Here is a 23699-nt window from a genome sequence, read left to right on the forward strand (position 1 = left end):
GAATAACTTTATCTTTGGCAAGGTATTGATTTTCTAAAGAATTTTCCAAACTTGGTTATCAACTAAGTGGGAGGGGCCAACTCTTGGGGGTGGGGGGAAGGAATGCTCATTATGGAGCTAATAATAACCAGATCTCACCGAGTAGATTCCATTTTTACTCATAGGCCAAACCAACCTATCACAACCATCTTCAAAACCAATAGAGATAGATAGAGTTTTGTTTACCTCACTAGGCTATAGCAGATGCAAGATTCTATCGAGTTGCCAAGATCTGGTATCCCAATTGATTAGCGAAGAAACCAAACCCTGATAACTAGCCTGGGGCAGTCCGGTTATGATCAAAACACCCCTATTTGGAGGAGGGATCCATCTATCATTCCAATTATCTATAGAACAACCATTGATGACTTGCCAGTAGCAACCATTAATCAATTTGTTTCTAGCCTTCAAAAGGCTAGCCTAACCCCACGAGGCTCGATGACCTTTTACAACATTCAAGAAGTTGCAGTCTGGGAAATACTTGGCCTTAATAGCTTGAGCCTAGAGAGAAGTAGGGTCCTGGATTAATCTCCAACATTATTTGGCAAGTAGAGCTAGGTTGAAATGTTAGAGATCCCTAAAACCCATTCCTCCTATAGATTTGGAGTTTCCCAGATAATCCCAGCTTTTTCCAATATATTTCTAATTTTCCTAGTTTGAGCCCCACCAAAATCTCCCCAAAACAGAGTTAATCTAATTACAAACTCCTTTGGGAAATTTGAAACACGCTATAGGGTAAGCTAGAATGGCCAGAGCTATTGCCTTTATAAGAACTTCCTTCCCAGCTAGTGATAGAGACTTCTGCTTCCAACCTTCGACCTTTCTATTTACTTGGTCCTTCAGATAGGCTAAGGCCTCCTTCTTTGATCTGCCCCAAACTGCAGGAAGGCCTAAATATGTCCCTGAGTTCTCCACCTTAACAAAATCAAGCAGCTCACACATTAACAAAGCCATTTGAGGAGGGGTGTTAAGGGTGAAGAATAAACTCGATTTTTAATTTTTTATCAGTTCCCCCGAGGCCGTACAATACTCAATGAAAATTTGTTTGAGGTGCGAGCAATTGTTCAGAGTTGCCTTCATGAAGAATAAGCCATCATCTACAAAAAATAGATAGGATAAGGTTGGGTAGCCCCTACTCAAATTGATTCCCATAATAGTCTTGTCTTGAACTGCTTTCGTCAATCTCAAAGAGAGCACCTCACTGACCAGTATAAAGAGATAAGGGGACAGGGGGTCCCCTTGTCTTAGGCCTCTACTAGGAAAAAAGAATTTGCCTGAATTTCCACTTAAGACAATAGAGAAGGAGATTGATGTGACACAAGCCATAACCAAGTTCACCCAGCCTCTATCAAAACCAAACCGAATTAGAGCAGCCTCTATAAAATCTCATTCCACTCAATCATACGCTTCATTCATATCTAGCTTTAAACCAAATTCACAATTACCTCCATCACGCTTCAATTTGAAGTAGTAGTACGACTCATGGGATAAAAAGATGTTATCCTGTATCTGCCTATCAAGAACAAAAGCATTCTGGTTCTGAGAAATTAGCTTACAGAGAAATTGCATAAGGCGATTTGCCAGAGGCTTTGACAAAATCTTGTATGAGTTATTACAGAGACTGATAGGCCGGAGCTGAGAGGTACGTTTCAGGTTTGGGATTTTAAGGATGAGTACTATATGTGTCATATTGAGCCCTTTCAGCACATTGTTCCACTTTGGAAATCCTTTGATGTCTCCCAAATCACCTTCTTCACAATGCCCTAATACTTTTGGTAGAATAAGCTCGGGAAGCCATCTGGCCCTGGAGATTTTAGAGCTCCCAATCGGTGACTAATGTCTCTAATTTCCAGTAGAGAAACAGGTGCCATGAGGGCATCATTCATCTCATCAGTAACCATAGTAGATACCCCTGTAAAAGCTGCTCCCTAGGGTTGTCTTCCAGCAATGCTAAAAATGCGTTGAAAGGGATTCAAATTCAAACCGGATAGCTTTCTCCCCTACTACCCACTCACCCCTATCATTCTGAACTCTAAGGATTCTGTTCCTTTGTCTTCTATGTAAGGTAGAGAGATGAAAGAACCTTGAATTTGAGTCCCCAGAGTTCAACCATTTAACTATAGACCTTTGATGCCAAAATTTCTCTTCCCTAAGCCAAAACTCCCCAAACTTAGCAAAGATCATCATTTGCTGCTCCGCACTATCAAAGGGGTGATTAAGTTGACACTCTTCCAAATCTTCCAAACACTTCTTAATTTCCAATTTGTTGCACTTTGGAAACTTTTGCTTGCTCCAGTTCCGTCGGCGGACTCTACATCTCTTAAGATTATTTGACCAGTTAGTAACATTTGGGACAGAAGAGTCCGTCAACCAACTGTCCTCAATAATAGGAGCACAATCAGCTTCGTCCGCCCAGAACGCTTCAAATTTAAAATTAGCCTTGCGTCTCACTAAACTTGGGTTGGTACTTAGAAGAATAGGGTTGTGATCAGACCCTATTCTAGTAAGGTGGGTTAAGCATGTATCAGGCCAGCCCAACAACCAATTCTCATCAATCAAACACCGATCAAGCCTCTCTTGCAGGACAATAATATCTCCCTCCTTACGTGCCCAAGTAAAACGCTGACCTTTAAAACCAATATCAAGTAGGAAATTGGAGTTAATGAAGGAGTGTAGATGGTGGCTGCGATTTGGGTTCTAGGGAGCTCCCCCTTCTCTTTCGTGCTGACTAATAATCTCATTCAGATCCCCAATAACAAGCCAAGGGATATTTGCTGCCCACCTTTGGCTATTCCAGCTATTCCAGAAGTCATCCTTTTCTATAGCATACGGAGTTCCATACATCTAGGTTACCCAGACCTTAGTATCTAAGTACTAGGAAAAGTGATCAGAGTATCAATGAAGTACTTTGAGAAATCAATAATCTCAATCGTAAACTCAGATTTCCACCACAGAGAAAGACCATTAGCCTTATTAATAGGGTCTACATTATAACCATATGTAAAGCCCAGTCTACATTATAACCATCAAGTGTTTGTTCTTTATTGGAGACTGCATGATCATTTCAGCCATTGTATTTACATCAAGAAAAGGTAATGACATGATTTTTGTGTTTGTACGGCGTTGTACTTTTTGGACAAATTTATTTTTTTCTGGATAAATCACGTCGTAGTGGTGGAGAGAGAAATTTATTTAAGTGGTTAGATGAATAATTTAAGAGCAGTGCTACAGACACCAAAAAATTATACCAAAAAGTAATACCAAATGACATGGCGTTTGAGTTGGCGTCTTACGTGTCATGAGTAAGGCTGTCAATGGGTCGTGTTGGGTCAAGGTATTTGTCGTATCGCAAGATACAAACCCAAACCCAACCAATTTAATAATCGTGTCAAAAATTTAAACCCAAACCCAACCTATTTATTAAACGGGTTACCCGTTTCCAACCCGCTTAACCCATTTAACAAATATGTCATGTCGTGTTAGACAAAATAACTCATTTAAGGGTTAACAATGTGACCCATTTAACTAAAAAATGCATAAATTGATTAAATTCACTAAAAACTCCACAAGACGAAGAATATAAATATATATATATATATATTCATAAATAATTAAATCCAATAATTATAAAGAAAAATATTTCAAATTGTCTAATCTTATGATCAAATACTCCCAACGTCCAAAATTTCAAGAAGAAGTATAGTATAATCGGGTTATACGGGTTAATTTCGTGTTGGCGGGTTGACCCGTGGCCGACCCATTTATTAAATGGGTCATAGCGGGTTGACTCATGGCTGACCCGCTTTTTAATTGTGCGCTTTCGTGCGGGTTTCGAGTCGTGTTATCGGGTCGTGTCGAAATTGATAGCCCTAGTCATGACATTCAATTTAATAATTTTCAGCAAATTTCATTGATTTTATCTAGAAAACTAATTAATCAGCAAAAAAGAAGAATATGATTCACCAAACAACCAAATCTGCTACCGCCCTTCCTCAAACAAAACAACCACATCTGTAGAATTAAAAGAGCAAAGAAATCTAGAGAATAGTGCAAAGAAATTACATCAAATCTGGGAGACTGTATGTATAATAGTACAACTATTTCTTTCTCCGTCTAACAATATGAGAATTCATATTAAATTCATTTGAAACTCATTTGAAACCCAGTAGAGATGGATCTGGCAATCAATTGAAAATCAGAATTTCTCATTTACTTCATCACTACATATCTCTATTTCCAGCAGAATGAAACCCACCACCACTAGCAGTATATAATAGATCATTATTCAATTGCCAATGAACTAATGAATTAAGCCACACACAACTTTGTATTCTATTTACTCTGTTTTGGTTGATGGCATTTTCCTATAATTGCATGTTAAAGTCTCCATGATTTAAGGGCTTGGTTTAGGGTTCTTCATTCCTTTTGTTGTTGTTTATCATATACATTTATTTTCTAATTAGACAACAATAACTTTAATTATTGATCTTTCCATTTTAAAGAATAAAAATAAAATATAAGAATACATGCTAAAAATAGTTTGATGATATGGCACCTGCCACATCATTTGGTATTGATATTTGGTATAATTATTTGAGATCTCAAGCATTTTTGATAATGTAATTGACTCATAAAAAATATAAAACACGATTCTAACCCTCTAATGTTTAAAGCTATGGTACGATGTCTACTTTGTTGCATGAATTATCTTCCTCTAAATTTTTTATTTACCATGAATAATTCATATGGATGAAGTATATATATTAATTCAAAATCTAAGTAGCCACTCAACTATATCTAGGGGTTGAATCGATTAAGATTAATCTTCATATGACATTATTTAATAGCTGCATACATCGGCCGGTTCAAATTTATGGTAAAAGATGAAGGAAAAAAAAAAAGAATCATCATTTTCCCTCCCTCTTAAGTAGTATTGATCGAAAATCAAATACTGCTTGATCGTATTATAAGTTTCATATATTCTTATTTTTATGTTAATTATGTCATGCTTTCACACCAAGGCACCACAATTCATTAAAAAAGTATGCGTCTGCTAGGGTTTCCTAGCCATCAACCTCTTTTTCATCTAAGAGGCGACAACGGCTTTAGCTTCCGTCCATCTCCCCTATCGCGATGTCCATCTCCCCCATCACGATGTCCATCTCCAGCTATCGCTTCCATTCCTTTAGTTCTCCATCATCAATAGCATATCCTCTATGGAGCAAGACAACCTCTCTCAAAATACTATTTCCAAGCCTTCGATTGCTCCAGCGACGATGCTTTGGTCTGAATTTTGTATACTTGGTGTCGCTGAAGGCGCGCCGATCAAGAAAGATCATCCCCAAAACAAGGCTCTCCTCGTCAATCTGATTTCAATCAATTTTGGTGATTGGTGTCGCTGTTTGGGCGGCGCTACTAGCAGTCGGCTCTACAGTGGAGATGCAGCACATTAGCACTCCCAATAATTGCACGGTGGCCCTCCATTGCAGTCAAGCTTGCCTAAATCTAAAAAGGTACATGCTGATGAAGTTTTGAGCATGTTGTACTCAGGAAAACCTCCTAGCCCTAGCTTGAAAGGCAAGGAGAAGATGTATTTTCTTTTATGTTTCTTAACTATGTATTAGATTATGTCATAGTTATATGCTCGCTTTAAATTTGTGAGCAATAAGTTTGAATATAGGTTTGAATAAGTTGGTTTATCCCTATATAAGTTTGAATAAATTGGTTTATCCCTATATATCATTGTGGTCTTTATCACGAATTCTTGTTCTGTCCCTTGTGAGATAGCGAGAGAGTATACAATGACCTTCTTAACATGAGTCTTATCGATGAAACTATCATCTATTCAAAAACAAGGTCATGCTTTCACTCTCAATTAGAGTTTCATTTTGAACCTTAATCGCGAAACTAAACAAGGAAATTTTTTTTTTTCCCAATTGGAAAAATGTAACCTTTCAATTATTAGAGCAAGTGCACCGGTGCTCTTTTGCCCGGGCACCACCTCAGCATTCCATGATTTTGACTGGGCAAGCTCCATTTTTCCTCTCCACCGGGCCTGTTTTGCCTGGGCAGGATTTGCCTTTGTTTGACCAAGGGCAAGAAAAATGTCAAGCCCATGCCTTTTTCTTTGCCCAGGCTTGGCTTGCTGCCACCTTGGCCTGCAGCAGAACATGGCTGACATCACAATGGCTGCGCAGAAGGAGACGCGACAGAGAGACAGCGTGAAGAGCACGGGCGAATGGTGTGCTGCCACGTCCAGTACAGTAAAAAATGAACAGTAAAACGGTGAACAGTAGACATGAACAGTAAAACGGAACACTAAGTCAGAACAGTTAAATCCACTAGGTGAACAGTGGATTATGTGAACAGTAAATGTGAACAGTGAAAAGGAGTGAACAGTGTTGACCGGGCAAGAAAACAACGGGTGCAAACCCATGTCCAGTGGCAGTGAATAGTAACTTGACCGGTCGAATTCTTGACTTCTCGACTTTGTCTTTTCTTGACTACGGGTGCACTTGCTCTTAACTGTAATAAAAATTGATGAAAGGTTTAAAAAATCAGGTATTGTCAGCAAACCAGCACAAAGCACGTAGATCAGCTGGTCGCCTGGTCCCGACCCACCCAAAACCTCACGAACCATTTCCCAAAACGCAAAAAACATGAAAACGAGGTCCCACCCACGTTCCAATTCCATGAAACAACTATTATACTCTTACTCATACTTAACGGGACCGTCACAAAGACGTCACGGCGGCCCTGACCTGTTCCGTCTAAACGCCTGGTCTCTCTGTCTCGCCCCTCCCCTCCTTCTCTAACGTCGTCGTTCCCTTCAACCCCCGGTAACCGTAACGTCCGCTCCTTCTCTCTCTCTCTAATGGCCTCCTGTGACGACGACTTCTCTCTCCTCGGCAGTAACGACTCAAACCCTAACCACCGCAACCCTCATGCGCCTCCCAACTCCCACCGCATTCCCCAGCCCTACGCGCCTCGCTTCGCCACCCGAACTACCCCGCCCGTGGTCACCGTCTCAAGCGGCGACAAGGCCAACGCCGGAGAAGATCAGGACGACGGCGAGGACTACGGAGACGCCGCCGCGTTCTGTTCCAACCCCTTCGACAGCGGCACGGATCAGAACGACGTCGCGTCGAAGAGGAAGGACCAGTCCGATGAGCTCAGCGACGGAGCCGGCGGCGGTGGCGGAGGAGGTTCGTACACCATCATCAGGAGATCGAAATCCTCGGCCGTGGCCGCCGGAGAGTACCGGAAGGATCGCGAGGAGTGGAGCGACGGCGCGATCGCTTGCCTTCTCGATGCGTACATGGACAAGTTCACGCAGCTGAATCGGGGAAATCTGAGAGGCCGGGATTGGGAGGAGGTGGCCGTGATCGTGAGCCAGAGGTCCGAGAGGCAAACCAAGAGCGTCGAACAGTGTAAGAACAAGGTCGATAATTTGAAGAAGAGGTACAAGCTCGAGAGGCACAGGATGACCAATTCTGGAAATTCGCCGAGTCATTGGCCTTGGTTCAAGAGAATGGAGCAGATCGTCGGCAATTCGCTTCCGGCGAAGGCCACCTCTGATGATGACAGAGGCGTTACTTCCTCGGGTCCCACGCCTCAGAAATCAAAGAGGTTCGATTTTTTTTTTTTGGTGGATTCTGTTTGGTTGGTGGTGTAGTACAGTTGGTGACTATCTGTTTGTTTTTGGCAGAAATGCAAGTGCAATTACTAGTCCTGTGACTCAGATAAACAAGCAGCCGAAATTCAGTCTTAAATGGCGAAGAGTGGTGTTCAAAGTCAGTGGTGCTGCTCTAGCTGGCACTGCTGCTAACAACATTGACCCAAAGGTTGTTTGCACTACCATTAATTCTTTGAGCGAAATATTGATAATGGTCTGTTTTGTTGAGTTACTTCCGTTGAACGAGTTTCGATATGTGTTTTGTGATTGCGCAGATAACAATGCTGATTGCGAGAGAAGTTGCAATGGCCTGCCGCAGTGGGGTGGAGGTACTGCTGATGTCTGTGATTGTCATCTGCGAGCTTATGTGCTCAACCTTGTTTTTTACTTCTTAAAATGTTGCTTGGTGAAATAGGTGGCAATTGTTGTTGGTGGTCGCAACTTCTTTTGCGGAAATACGTGGGTGAATGAAACAGGTTTAGACAGAAGTACTGCATACCAAACTGGGTAAGTTTTATTGCTCATCTTGCATTTTAACATTGTCCTTGTGTTCTTTGGATCATACCACCTATTATTTAGGATTATGGTATCTTTAAAAGGTTTAAATAGCACTACTGTATCCCAACCTGGGTATACGCCGACTGGGTATCCTCAGTAGCCTTGGAATATTATCACGATCATTTCATATTCTAAGTAAAGAATATCAAAAGAAGTTTGGGCCATTCTTTTTTTTCTTAATTGTATGGAATCAATCCTTTTCTTTTTCCTTTTTCACCTGGGCCTGTAAGTTAGATGTTATCTGACTCCCCGCTTTACTTTTCAATAAGGAACTATAATAAGACCGACACCCTAAAACACTGCTCGCGAAAAGGTAATTGCAATATGTTCGTTTATTTATTCTGATCTAGTGCTACTTGTCATCATGACTTGTATGGGTGACTTCTCAGTGGTCTCATAAATCAACTATCTTAGTAGTGTTACCCCTGGAGGATGTATGATTTCATATCCTTATGTGTTTTCAGTCAAAACATGCCTGCATCTGCTGTACACTTGTATCATGTGACTAATTGCCTGAATTGGGGAGGAAATTAAGTGTAATGTGTGAGGGATGTCATAGAAATATTGTGATTGAGGAAGAACATTGGGTTTGTGTCCTATCTTCAACTACTTATTGCTATGCTTATCAGAAATTGCCTGATAGTGTTTATGATGCTCAAATTTGTGCCCACACATTGCATGACCTAAACAAGTTGATTCTCTGATGTCTACCAGCATGATGACCACTGTAATGAATTCGATATTGCTCCAGTCAGCATTTGAGAAGATGGCAATCCAGACTCGTGTTCAAAGTGCATTTTCTCTGCCAGAGCTTGCTGAACCATACAATAGGCAACGGGCCATCCGGCATCTTGAAAAAGGCAGGGTTGTAATATTTGCTGGAATTGGTGCTGGCACTGGAAATCCACTCTTTACGACTGACACAGCTGCGGCACTTAGAGCTTCAGAAAGTATGTCTCTGTACCTTTCACGCTTTCAAATAAATTACATCACATTTTGAACTACTGTTCTACTTCAGCTCTTAGACACACACTCACATGATACATGCATGGATCCTCACACCCTCAATCTCTTTGATTTTCAATAAAAGTTTGACGATCTTAATTTTCAGTCCATGCAGAGGCAGTACTCAAGGGTACCAATGTTGATGGTGTGTATGACCGCAATTCTCAAGACAATAATTTTACGTTCCAGCACATCTCTTTTAGGGAGTTGGTCACCAGAGGTGAGCACAACATGGACACAATGGCACTAACCTTATGTGAGGACAACAGGATTCCAGGTGAGTACATTATGATTTTATATGTAATTAGCTCCAGGCTTGTGCTTTACCTTGGTGCAGGCATTTCCCATTGTTAGTACATGAATGCATCAAAATAGAGATGTAGAGGGTTAGTTCTGTTACTTGGAATAATAATGAGTATTGAGTCATCCAACTGTCCACATTTTGTGATCAAGCAAGTATGAATCTAAGAAACTGTGAAGAGTATTTAAATTATTCAAGTAGTACCTTTGTTCATGTACATTACATTTAAGCAATTTATGTTTACTGTGCAGTTGTGATCTTTAATCTACTAGAGACTGGAAATATATCAAAAGCACTTCGTGGAGAACAAGTTGGTACCCTGATTGATCAGGTTGGAAGTATGAGTTAATGTTTATAAAACTCAGAGCTGTTGTATCGTTAGGTCAGTAGCCCTAGGTAGTTGTCAAGTTAGGAGTATTCGTGGTTGCTGGGCTACTTGCTGAGATCCTTGGCAAAACGATTGGTCACCTGACTACATGCAGAGGTAGAGTATAGATTCTAACTATTGTAACATTAGCTAGTAATTGATGATTACTTGATTAGTGATCATGTTTAAGTTATGCAATTTAAGGTGGTGCTAGTGTTTATTGTTCTGTAAATGGTATGAACTTGGTGATGATATTACTTGGAGAAGATTGTTGATGCAGATGAGGATAGCTTCTTTATTGGTACATTTGGTATGTAAACGGCTACATATGGTTCGAAGTTATGATTCATGAAAGACTGAAATTATTGTTGTACTTCTGTGTAAACTTTAAATCCTATAAATGCATCTTGGAACTCCTAGATTGCCTTATATTGCATTGTATAATCAGTTCTATCAAGTTTGATGCTTGAAAATTGTCAATCCAGGCTAGTGTTAAATGCTGCAGCAATGATATTTGAACTGGAGGTCAATAAAGATTCGTGATGAGGTGGGATTTGATATTTCTTTTGCTTTTCTTATTGAACTGTTGGCTGTAAATGGTGATAAACCCGGTGGCTATTGTAGGAAACGGATCATATAGTAGAAAACTGTTTGCATTGAATACATTGTGCCCTAAAAAATGAAAAATCGAGTCATCAGCCTCTGGCCTCTATTTCACCAGAAGCAAATTTGATGTCCTGGTATGTTTTTTTTTTTTTTTTTTGATGAGTTGATGTACTGGTATGTTGATGAACCACGGTAATGAAAATGTAAGAAGTATCTGTGCCAAAAGCTTGTGTGGATGAACCATGGTGCAGATAAAGCTGCTTCGACTACAACTCTTTGAAGTTTTAACTTGATCAAGAATAATAATAAGCATATTATTACAAGCTACATTACATAATAGCAACTAATTAAAACTACCCGGTAAGATGATCAATCCCCTCACCTGCAACAATTTGAAAATACAAGGACTTACAGATATTACATTACAGAGACCACAACTGAACAAGAATAAGGCTTGAGAACGAGCCACCAGTAGCAGCAATTCGCAGCGAGACAATGCAAATGAAACTGAGGATGATACTACACACTGAGAGTTATGGCGCAGGCAATAAATAAGCAACAGGGAGAATCAGCAAGGATGATCAGGCTAGCCCATCTTCGGTGGTGGGAATGGAAGGAGAAAGCGAATTGCGGGAATCATCATAGTCTTCCCCAAGAGGAGATCTCTCCACTCTTATGTCCTCAACCATCTTAGCCACTTCAACCATAGTAGGCCTCTTTTCTGGCTGAGGCACCACGCATGCCAGTCCCACATGAAGCATTGACACAAGCTCCTCCTCGATGTTCTTGTACCTCAGAAGTTCCTGATCAAACACCTCTCCAGTCCACTCTTCCTTCACCACAGACCTCACCCATTTCGGCAGGTCCACTGCCTGCTCCTCCTCATCCATGCGTGGGCGAGTAGGAGAAGGGTACAGGGAAGGAGCTCTCCCTGTGAGAACCTCTAACAACAAGACCCCGAAGCTGTACACATCTGCTGTCTGCGATAGCCTCTTGGTCTCTGCCTGTTCAGGAGCTCTGTATCCTCCCAACCTCGCAATGGCGTGAACCGGGTTCAGAAGCAGGGACAGTCCGAAGTCAGAAATGCAAGCCACACCGTTCTTGTCAAGCAGCACGTTGGAAGACTTCACATTCCCATGTGGTACTTTTGCAGCGCTAAACTCTTCATGAATCCGAGCTAGGCCGCGAGCAGCTCCCAACACCAAGCTGATCCTTGTAGTCCAATCCAAAGGAATTCTGCCCGGACCGCGATTCTCTGGTTACATCAACAACAACAACTTCAACAGTTAAGCACAAAAGTATAGCCATTTATGTTCAACAATTTTGACAATGTAAAATACCAATTACCATGAAGAAGTGAGTGCAAGCTCCCATTAGGCAGATAGTCATACACAAGAAGCTTCTCCTCCTTAGCATAGTAATAAGCACTAAGCCTCACCACATTAGGGTGCTTAATCTTCCCAATCAAATCCATGTACTGCTCAAACTCTTTCCTCGCACAAGGGTTCGCATCCTTGAGCCTCTTCACCGCCATTGTACAACCATCATCAAGCACCGCCTTGTACACCGTCCCCAAGCTCCCTTTCCCCAACATCTCCGCCGACGCCCGGAGCAAGTCCTCGAGCTCAAACTGCTTTCTCCTGTCGAAAAACACCAGCTTACTCCGGTCAGTAGCATTAGTCCCATCACTGTCACCACCCCCATTGTTAGCATACACCCTCTTTTCACCTCCATAGCTACTCCCACTCTTCCTCTTCCCGGCTTCGCTTCCCCCGATCGAGTTCGAGCTTCGGTCTCTGGCGCAGTAGTGAGCCACAATGAACGAAATGATAACGAGAATGGCTACGCAATTCGCTATCACAATTGCAACAATTGCTCCAGGACTCAATCCCTTTCTCGAGTTTTTGACCCTCGGCTCGTCGTTTATGATGCTTGTCTGCGGCAACGAGCTGGGGTTAGAAGGCACCGTTTCGGTCGAAGCCGCCGAGGGTGGGTTAGCTCCGGTGAAGGAGCAAGCCGGTAACGGAGACGAGCCGCAGAGCCCTTCGTTGCCGGAAAAGCTTTCCTCGCCGAATTTTCTGAGCAAACCCTCCGGCAATTTTCCATAGAGCTCGTTGTTGGTCAGGTTAAGCTCCTTCAGATCGGAGAGGGAGCCGGAGAGGTCGGGGATCTTGCCGGTGAGGAGGTTGTTCTGGAGCCGGAGCGTGAGGAGCCGGCTCAGGCGGGAGAGGCCGTCGGGGACGGCGCCGCGGATGTTGTTGTCGGAGAGGTCGAGACGGAGAAGCCGCCGGAGGGAGGCGAATTCCTGCGGGATCTCGCCGGAGAGGTCGTTCCCGGCGAGGTAGAGCAGCTTGAGGTTGGTGCAGTTGGCTAAGGGCAAAACGGTGCCGTTGAGACGGTTGTTGTGGAGGTCAAGAAGGCGAAGTTGGTCCAGCTGAGCCAGAGAGTCGAGCGGGCCGCGCAGGTTGAGGGAAGGAAGGGAGAGACCGACGACTCGGAGGTTGTTATTGGAGCATCGGACTCCGACCCATGCAGCGGCGCAAGGGTCGGGTCCGGTCCAGTTGGACCGGAGGTAGCCGTGGGTGTCGGTTTTGAGGCGGAAGTCGGTGAGAGCTGACGTGTCGTTCGGCGGCGAAGAGGAGAGTGAGAGTTTAGCCGAGGTGAGTAGGAGTAGGAAGGCTAAGGCGAAAGGATAAGCCTTCTTCTTCATGGCTGTGAGCGTAGGCGGGAAGAGAAGGAAACGAACAAGCTCTTATTTTTCAAAAAACATATATGAGAGACTAAAAGAGTGAGAGAGAGAGAGAGATGATAATAAGTGGGGAAAAAGAAAAAGTTAAGGTTTTTTTTTTTGCTTTATTTACCTTTTATTTTTATATTTTATATTGAGGAATGTTATGATTATGGGGCATATGGTGTGCTTTTGGGGAGAGGGGTATGATTAAAGAGGGAGAATAGGAGCATGGTATGGTTGTGGGAATGATTGATGTTTTCCACTCCTTTCGTATGGAATGAGTAAAGGGTTTTGAGAGAAGGGTACATCTTTGTCACTTTTTCTTGACCAAAGGCAAAGGTGAATGGGAGGACTCAAGGACCATGGTCCCTGGCATGGTACACTACACAAGTTGGTAAATTGGCTTTGACATTGTTACCGACTTACAGCAGAAGCGCTTTTGTGCGCAGTCCTTTTAGTCAGTTTACATGCTTGGTTGGCATTTGCTTCTAAAATACGATCGATTTGGGTAATGTTTGGTGAACAGAGTCAAAAACATATTTTGAAGTATAGAAGCATCTCTTCGTGATTTCTGAAGTTAGAAACGCTTTAGGAAACACATGTCAAGTGCTTATAGTAAAATTGTTTCTAGTGAAAGTGCTACATAACATAAGTATTCCTACAAAGTCTCATTATACTTTGCAATATTTTGTTAATATTCTCAATGTCTCGTAAATAAATGGATGGTAGGTTAGGAAATAAGATTTAAATAATAAATCTCTTTAAACCCTATATCTTCTAAATTCTCCACTCCTTCTCATATGTGCGCACTCATTAGTCATAACACTCATAGCACTGACATTGACATACTCACATACTTCTACCTAGTTTGATGAAATCTAATGCAGCAATCAAAACATATTTCGGTGATTATGGCCACTTAATTCTTTATAAAAAGGAAGGAGGCATATGCAGCATTTCATTTTCATTTACTTGTACTTGGAAGTCATTTTGACCAATCCATATTGGCTTAATTTAAGCCAAAGACCAACATCAAGAAACTAGGCTGAACCAACTATTCAAATTCAAATTCAAATTCAAATTCCTCACATCAATTTTGTCTTCAATAGCTAATCCCTTCTCAGCCTCATAATTGGGTTCCTGTCATATATACATACATATTCATTTATAGGAATCGCCTACTTCTCAGATCCAAATATCTATCTTTTCTCTGTGTAAGAATCAAATGGCTTCTTACAACTTTTGTCATGTATATATGATACTTGTATATATAGATGACCCTTTGCCTAGGGCAATAGATATTGAAATAGTCGACTCTGACTCTAATAATCTCATCTGCTATTTTAACCTAGCTAGCTAGCAATCAAAATTTAACCCAAAATAATGATTTATTATCTTTGCTGGCCTTGGACTACTTTCACAGGCTTTTACATAAAGGAGGTGCATGATTAACTCTGCCTGTTGTTGCTTATTACCACTTAGAGTCTTAGGAAAGCAAAGTTAATTAGTCTTTGCCCAACAACCTTATATGATGATTAGCACCAAAAAGACAACCTTAACAGTCATCGAGCTGTTTTTCCCTCTCTCTATATATAGGACCTTAAAATCGGATCAATCAAATTCTATGCAACAGTTGCGTACAAGTATCTGAATGCACAAATGGTGAGAAAAAAGAGAGATACACTATTACGTACCCAGCAAAATGAGTGACGAAGAACGACTCGTTTGATGAAAGAGAGGACAGAGGCACTTTCATAGCTAATGGTGTAATAATCTAGGTACTATGAGACTCCCTTGAGAGAGTATAAATATTATAATTCGTAATTGTCTAGATACCATTTGAAGATATTATTTCATGATCTACTATAAAAACTATACCAATTGACAACTATATAATTATGTAAACGACTGATACTAACATTAATTTTGTCATATCGATTATTGGTATGAGCCTTGCAGTAGACAATTACAACCCGTTCAAGAGTTTAACCTGATGTACAAATAACAACTAACTGATCCTAACTATGTCTCATAACAAGATTATCAGTGTATCATTATCTTCTTTTTTTCAGTAGAGAATTAGTGACCGATCTAATCGAATGTTCATTTAGGTACAAACTTATCTTCCCAGTTGTCAGCGATCATCATCTTTGGACTAAAGTCATGCAGCTCATGGTGTCTCCAAAAGGGAACGATCTGCTTACCTAGATTACAGTCTCTTTCCCTCTCTATATTATTCTTTTCTTGCTTGTTGGTTATGATTTTTAATTATGACACATGCAAAAGAACCAAAGGGAGAGACTGATGGCGCGATTGGCGTTCTAATTTGCCTCAGCCAAACTGCTTTGCTGAATCATCCAACAGCAGACAAAAGCTGGACTAGCCAACAACATCAAAAGTGAGCAAAAGCTTGGCAGTGTAATTTTTCGAATTATGGTGGAGTTTTTGGAAAAAGGAGACAAAGTGCAGTGTTATTTTATGTCTAAGAAGTTTCAGTATTGACATAAAGCCAAATTAGAAGATTTAACTGACCTGCACTGTTTTCTTGGTTTTTCTCTTTCCATATGAAAGAGTGAAAGACAGTTAGAGTGCTCAGTTATTCCAAATCCAAGAGATCATGAGATTGATTATTATACATGCATGAATAAAAATAAGAGCCTCTAGTACTCCTTTTTTTTTTCCTTCTTCTTTTCTTTTTCCTACTTTCTTTTCATTGGTTATCGGTTCCATTCATAAGTTCATTTAATTTGAATTGTTTAAGAAAATTTTGGTTGGAAGCTAAAAGAAAAACTCTCCAAGACTAAGTTGTTAAACAAGGAAATCATTAGGATTTAGGAGCTCCTAAATCTTAGGAGAGAGAAGGTGACTTATAAGGGTTCATAACGTATTATATGATTTTTTCTTGATAAATATTGTTTTCAGACGAAAATAATATTTATGGTTACCAAGATGGTTAGAGCAACATTTGTAAGACTCCCTAAAACAATCTCTTAATTTTTTGAACAAATTTGTAATTTGTTCAAAAAATAGAGGGTAGCATTGCGGTCGTTCTAAACAATACATGATGCGCTCAACTTTTAAACCGTGAAATAAATCCAATGACATATGATGTAACATTTGTTCAAGCTAGCCTTTCAAGAGTAGTGGAGATGAGGCTTAATATATTTGAATAATACACACACACACATCTCGCCCGTTCAGTTTTTTACTAATGTATAGATCATCTCTACAAATTTTCAGCCAAATTGATGATCGTTAAGGCATTGATAACTGCCTTAAAGCTAACATGGTTCAGGTTGGACAAATTCAATTTGTCCATTGGTTTAAATGAGTTAGATACCTTAGAGCAAATGCACCCCATACATCTTGGATGTCCAACACCAGTCAAAATGGCAAAAAATAAAAAAAGCTGCATGCACCCCAAACTTGTTGGACGACTAGTGGCCTTCCTAACCAAGTCCAATGGCAAGTCTTGGACTTTGAGTCGACCAATATGGCACACGGGCTTCACATGGAAGTTGATGTAAGATAATTACTTTTGATAATTTTTGTCTTGTAGTTAAACATGGTGGAATACTAGTGAATGATTGGATCACATGGAACCAATGGATTACATCTAGAAAAATAAGAATCATTAGATTAAATAGTGAATGATTGAGAGGCATTGACCTTGCCTATTTGGGGTGCATGAAAAAATTAGGAGGCAAATGCAATATTAGTGAATAGTGCACAAATGGGAGGCAAAACCTTGCCTTTTGCCAACTCTTGGGGTGCATTTGCTCTTAATGATCATCAATTTGGCTGAAAATTTATAGAGATGATCTATACATTAGTACCTAAAAACTGAACGGTCGAAATGTGGATATGCGACCGAAAAGTGACCCTAAACTCTAAATGTGCACTTTAATTCGAAAGCAAAGGTTCGCTCTGGATAAATATATATAGGATTAAATTATGTTTAGTCTCTGTACTATGATCCTTTTTTCATTTCAGTTCTTGACATTCCAATTTAATCCAAAAACTCCCTAACCTCACAATTTCTGTCTGATTGGTACACTCTGTCCAATAGCTTTGTTAACAAGCTGACGTGGCACACAATTAGATGCCAACTCAGAGCCATGTAAGCGAGGTAAATAGAGAAATGTCCAATATAGCCTTGTGTTATTTTTCCATTCCTTTTTTCTTTTTAATTTCTTTTATTTTTATTTTTATCTTTTCACTTTAGGATTAAATACTTGTTACTCCTCAAACTTTTGCCTGAAAAACAGTTTAGCCCCTCGCCTTTCAAATTAAACTGGATAATCCTTATTCTCTCTAATTCTCACACAACAGGTCCAAAACAGGTCTAAAATGACTATTCTACCCCAAGATCCCTTTTTATATTTTTTTCTCTGTCTTTTTTTAATTTCTCTCTCTTTTTTATTTATTTTTTCTGCTTTTCTAGCTCTCTCTCCCTCTCCACAGATCGATCCGCTGAATTCGATCCAGCAATTCACGAGGTCCCCGCTCTTGAGATCAATATCCGTAGCGCCAAGATCGCTGACCTGTGATGAAACCATGGAGTTGAGATCTAGGCCTACGTGGTTGCTATTAATGTCCTTGAACTCCACATCCATGAGCGTGTCAAACTCCACCGCCACGAAGCTCGACCCAGAACCCGAACCCGGGTCCTCCACGCTCTGGAGCCCCAAGAACCCGTCGGCGTCTCCGACGACCTCATCGTTCGGCGAGATGATAAAAGCCAGCCCGCCGCAGATCGAGGATGGGTTCAAATTGTTGACGGAGAACGTGAAGAATGTGGAGAAGCTAGCCGGAAATGGAGTGGAGGGTTGCTTGAAGCGGACGGGCTTCGAGTACAGCACTCTGCCGGCGCCAAAGTTGGGGACGGCAAGGTCGCGAGTGAGACGTACGCTGCCATTATTCAAGTGGACGTCGCCGAGGAGCTTGAGGCTGCTGAGGGTGAGGGTTCCGAAGTCGAATTCTGTTATTGCTAACATAATGAGGAAGTTGGAAAAGCAAAGGTAAAGTTGGAGTGCAGTAGTAAAGATGATGGAGCGAATCCGTTAGGACATTGTTAGTAGTAGCGAGGAAGACGAAGACCCATTTAGTGGTGGGTTCTAGAGAGTTGAAGAAGAAGATGAAGATGAGAATGTAATCACGAGTGTGTAAGGGGTGGGACCACACCAGCAAAAACAAAAGAGATGGGAAATTATAGAGAGTAGTGAGGACTGAAAATACTTGTTAAATACTGTGGCGAGGGAGAGAGAGAAGCAGAAAAATTAAAAAAAAAAGAGAGAGAGAGAAAAAAGTAAAAAAAGGATCTTGGGGGTAGAATAGTCATTTTAGACCTGTTGTGTGAGAATTAGAGAGAATAAGGACTATCCAGTTTAATTTGAAAGGCGAGGGACTAAACTGTTTTTCAGACAAAAGTTTGAGGAGTAACAAATATTTAATCCTTCTCTTTACATTCTTCCTCGTTCATACCACACCCAATCTGAATGACTGAACCAAAATCACCGAACACCGACCGAGATGGCATTTGCTCCCACATGACTTTGCTGGTTCTTCTTCAACCTCCATTGAAATAGCATGGCTGAGCATACCAAGGACGAAACAAGTCGTCTTCCCAAACCATTGTGGGCCTGAGCAACCAGATCTTTGTGCGAAGGAGTCCACAATTATAGAGCTCCAGCGACTTCGAGCTCTTACTGCTCTGTAGTAGATGGCGCTTCGTTTTTCTTCAGCTTTCTGGGGCCTTATCCTCTTTTCCGGTGAGGATTTTGGGGTCTTCTTGGTTCCTAAAGGAAGAGAAATTTGATTTGGAAATGGGGTTTGTGTTGTGATTGATTATTCACAAATTGGGTTTCTAAATTAAACCTTGATTTTGATTAAGATTTCTATGAAATTGAATTTTGCAACTTGAAGTTGGTGATCACTGGCCGGGTAAGACCCATTTTGATGATGGTGGTCTCATTTCATTCTTCATTTCCTTTCACCCATTCAAATTCTACATTTCGACCGATTCTTCTCTCCCTGGAATTGGATTCGTACTCGCAACTTTCAAATTTCGGTTATGGTTGTCAAGTAAACCAAGCTCGATTCTCACTTTGGTCTCATCCTTTTTTTTTCATTGCGATTGTAATTTCTGTGATTAGACTATTGTGTATCATTGAATTGGGGGGAATGGTCTCGATAGATTGATATTGATCCTGTGAAAAGTTTTGAAATTTTGAACTTGTAAATAATCCCTAAATTTACTAGACTGTTTTAAGAATCAAGTAGCTGTCTTTGCCCAATGATTGTCACTAATAGTAGTGAAACTCACTGATTGAATTGAAAGTGTTTTCATGGGCAGATTTAGCTACAAATTCTGCAGTTGAGAATGTAGGTTCTGGGTCTTTTGCTAACAGCGCTGCTGGTGGTGCTTCCACTGCTGGTGTTCCGTCTCGGTCAACTTTATGTCCCCCGCATAGGTCAATCAGATGTTGGATATGTTGGTTATGCAGTTATAGTTCTTGGAATTTGCTGATATATGATGGCAATGGGATTGGTGGTTGAGCTCGAGAGAGAGCTCGGTGGTGGTGGTTGTGGTGGTTTGGGTTTGAAGAAGAAGAAGGTGGGAAGAAAAGAGGAAAAAAATGGAATAAAAGAAATTAAAAATAAAAAAAGGAAGGGAGAAAGATCATAGGGTCATATTGGACATTTCACCATTATCGAGCTGAGTTGGCGTGGCTTGGTTTGCCACATCAGCAACTTAACAGCCCAATTTGACGGAATCTTAACGGTGAGGACCTATTAGATTGAAATTGTGACCTTAGGGACATTTTGAATGAAATTAGAATGTCAGGGACTGAAACGATGAGAGAGGCAGAGTACATGGACTAAACAAAATTTAATCTATATAAATATATATATATATATATATATACACACACACAGTCCGTCTCAGGTGCGGACGGTACGGATTTCCTGTTTTCGACCACTTTCCGGCCACATTTTTACATCTTAACCGTTCAGTTTTTAGGTCTTAGTGTGTAGATCACCTCTGCAAAATTTCAGCCAATTTGGTGATCGTTAAGGCATCCAAAACTGCAATTTACCATTATAAATACGAACGGTTCCGGTTCGACAGATTCATTCCGTTCGTGTAAAATGCAGTTTTGGATGCCTTAACGATCACCAAATTGGCTGAAATTTTGTAGAGATGATCTACACACTAGGACCTAAAAACTGAACGGTTAAGATGTAAAAATGTGGCCGGAAAGTGGTCGAAAACAGGAAATCCGTACCTAAAATTCTGTACGGACGTCCGCACCTGAGAAATTTTAGGTACGGATTTCCTGTTTTCGACCACTTTCCGGCCACATTTTTACATCTTAACCGTTCAGTTTTTAGGTCCTAGTGTGTAGATCATCTCTACAAAATTTCAGCCAATTTGGTGATCGTTAAGGCATCCAAAACTGCATTTTACACGAACGGAATGAATCTGTCGAACCGGAACCGTTCGTATTTATAATGGTAAATTGCAGTTTTGGATGCCTTAACGATCACCAAATTGGCTGAAATTTTGCAGAGGTGATCTACACACTAGGACCTAAAAACTGAACGGTTAAGATGTAAAAATGTGGCCGTAAAGTGGTCGAAAACAGGAAATCCGTACCGTCCGCACCTGAGACGGACTGTGTGTATATATATATATATATATATATATATATATAGGATCAAGTGCGGACGTCGATGCTTCTGCTCTATTCAGGCGGCGACGGCGCGGCGGGACTTGCCGAAAGGAGGCTAGGGGTCGATCTTGACTTTCTTCTTGCTGGTGGACTCGCCGGCTACCAGTTTGCAATCGCTGCCCAAAACCTTGAAGTTTCGGGTGAGGTCGCTGCCCAGAACCTTCCACCTCGATTCGCTGCCCAGAAGAGGTCTGGGATGCCTCTGGCCTCCGTTCGGCAAGATTCGTGCCGCCTTCGGGGCCTGATTGCTGCAGAAGCATCGACATCTGCACTAGAATGGGCTTGTGTATATATATGTGTGTGTGTGTGCGCGCGTGCGTGTGTGTGTGTGTGTGTATTTTCTTTTGATGGAAAGACCGTAATTTTTATTTTGAATAAAGGGCTGGTGCGGCTGTCGTCAAGCCTTGATTAATGAAAGTGTCCAATACAAGAGGGGGGGGGGGGGACATGGAGCCTAAACCCCTGATTACAATAAACATCTAGAGAATGTCCCGAAATAATATCAGGAGTCTCTACAAAATCCATGTATTCTAACAAGCACCAATTAGCAAAGAGTGCACTACTGGCTACTTCATTTGCTTTGACATAGATGTGATATAACGGAAAGATAACTTGAGTACAACGAAGCATAATTACTGAAATTATTGCTTTCCCACTATGTTGCCGCCGAAAAATAATTTTGACGACACTTAGTTTCATTCTGTCACTAGGAGGTTGAAACCATTTAACAATTGATCATCACTTCGCTAGGCTAGACAAGACACTTAGAGTGCACACACAGGCATTTAGCCCGACTAACCCTACAAAATTTATGTAGGGACTTATTACACGACAAAGCTGAGACAATACTAACCAACTAAAATTAATAATATAAATAAAACAACCAACCCAGGCCGGACCTAAAAGGGAGGGCCTAAGCCCAAGCCTCTACCAAGGAAAACAGGGAGATCCATGCTGCCAGCTGAGCCTGGCCAACCACCACGATGGTCTCCACTGACATACCACCAACTGCACCGCGCCGTTGGAGTCGCCGGACAGCAGCTATCATAATTCTACCCTCCCAACCGTGCTAGGGAACCGCGCCGGCCCTGTCAAACCAGACCAGATTGATCTGATCAGACCTGATCTGCGACGCCATGATCAACGCCAGGCCTCTGCCAAATAAATCCTATCCCCAGATCAAATCGAAAAAAAACTAATCCAGATCGGACTGATCTGATCAGACCTGAGCCACACCATCACAACCACAGCGCCACCCAACAAGCGCCGACCTCGCTCCACCAAGCCATACTGCCGACCAGACCACCAAGGGACACAACAAATCCCGACAGCCACCACGATCTCCCCTTTCCTCCCCACAGGAACTGCCACCGTAATCTCCTCGATCCGATCTAGACATCTATCGAGGACTCCGGCTTACTGCATACCCACATGGGGCCGACAAAGGCCTGTCTGATGATGGATGAAGGGCTCGCCACCGGACAGGAAGAAAGAAACCAGTTTTTCTCTCAGGCGCGTGAACTAGCCTGTACTGTACTTCTATTGTGAATATCTTTTTTTAGAAAGACCGTAATTTTATTAGTCAGAAAAAGTTACAACTTCATAATTTCATCTACTCTTTAATTGAGGTAGGTAGTTTATGACGTACTTCAAAAATTGGGTCGTGCCCTACTTTCCAAGCAGTTGAAAGATGGGACAATAACCCCTGGCCAGTTAGCTTCAAGTTTAAGGAATTTGGGCCCTAAACACCAAGGAACTTAGATTCAAGCCCAGACTATCCACAACCTAGACTCCATCATCAGCCCACTCCAACCGAAAAGAGGCTCTCTTGTTTGTCTAGAAAATCGATGGAGGAGGGGTCGGAACCCTAGCCACCTTCACCACTGAAGAGGCTAGATGTGAACCGTATCTAGGTTACACCATATGTACCACTTGTGGAGTTTGTTCTTACTTGTTCGTGATCTACATGCCTTGCGCAAATCTCATAAGATTATTCAACTCGCAATCAGGAGTAAAATACTCCAACTAGTTTTCACAATTGGATCTTGCACACCCTCCAGATCTTGCTAGTAACCGCCATCTGGCACATATCTGATCGAACATTGATGAGAGAGGCATCATGTTGCACCTATTCACCACTAGAACCGTCTCAAGTATAACACCAATGCTCTAGCAATCTTTTCCGATTTCAGTCGACGGGAGGTTTTGAAATTGGACCCAAACCTGAATACTTAACATTGACACGAGAAGGGTCTGAAACACCATCATACTTCGCCACCACCACTTGGGCATTGTCCAAACGGTATAGTCTACCAGGCAGCACGTTACTGTGTACCATCGTCAATGTAAAACGTGTTATGAAACAATCAGGAAAAAGTGAAAAACCTTCATGATTTATATGTCACCGCGAGCGCATTAAACTCTTCTCATTGAACTCTAAAAATTCTTAACCTTTAATGAACAGCGAGAGAGAGAAAAACATGAGAGATATTAGCAACTCCCTAGAATCGTGAGATAGACCACCGTAGAATCATTCAACGCAACTTGAAAACCAAAGTTGCAGCCATCACTTCAATTTGAGACACTGAAGAATGTACTTCACCAAAACCCTAATAGAGTTTTTAAGACTAATACTCAATAGTATATAATTAAATTGCCCAGAACAGAAAAATTGTCAAATT

General features: G+C 41.4%; 2 protein-coding genes across 2 annotated transcripts; one reads left to right on the plus strand and one right to left on the minus strand.

Annotated features, from left to right (window-relative positions):
* The first annotated feature begins 1453 nt into the window (after positions 1-1453).
* LOC112191789 lies at positions 1454-10374 on the plus strand. The gene is made up of 8 exons (XM_024331200.2): positions 1454-1681; positions 5097-7668; positions 7748-7883; positions 7990-8043; positions 8130-8221; positions 8987-9222; positions 9384-9554; positions 9830-10374. Exons 2-8 carry the CDS (start codon positions 6914-6916, stop codon positions 9925-9927), a joined length of 1542 nt encoding a protein of 513 aa, XP_024186968.1. The 5' UTR covers positions 1454-1681; positions 5097-6913; the 3' UTR covers positions 9928-10374.
* Positions 10375-10800: 426 nt separating this feature from the next.
* On the minus strand, positions 10801-13329 carry LOC112191788 (leucine-rich repeat receptor-like protein kinase PXC1). Its single transcript, XM_024331199.2, has 2 exons — positions 11899-13329; positions 10801-11806 (listed from the first exon to the last, which is right to left on the minus strand). Exons 1-2 carry the CDS (start codon positions 13259-13261, stop codon positions 11133-11135), a joined length of 2037 nt encoding a protein of 678 aa, XP_024186967.1. The 5' UTR covers positions 13262-13329; the 3' UTR covers positions 10801-11132.
* Positions 13330-23699: the final 10370 nt, after the last annotated feature.

Source organism: Rosa chinensis, chromosome 3 (assembly GCF_002994745.2).
Source record: "Rosa chinensis cultivar Old Blush chromosome 3, RchiOBHm-V2, whole genome shotgun sequence".
NCBI classification, from domain to species: Eukaryota; Viridiplantae; Streptophyta; class Magnoliopsida; order Rosales; family Rosaceae; genus Rosa; species Rosa chinensis.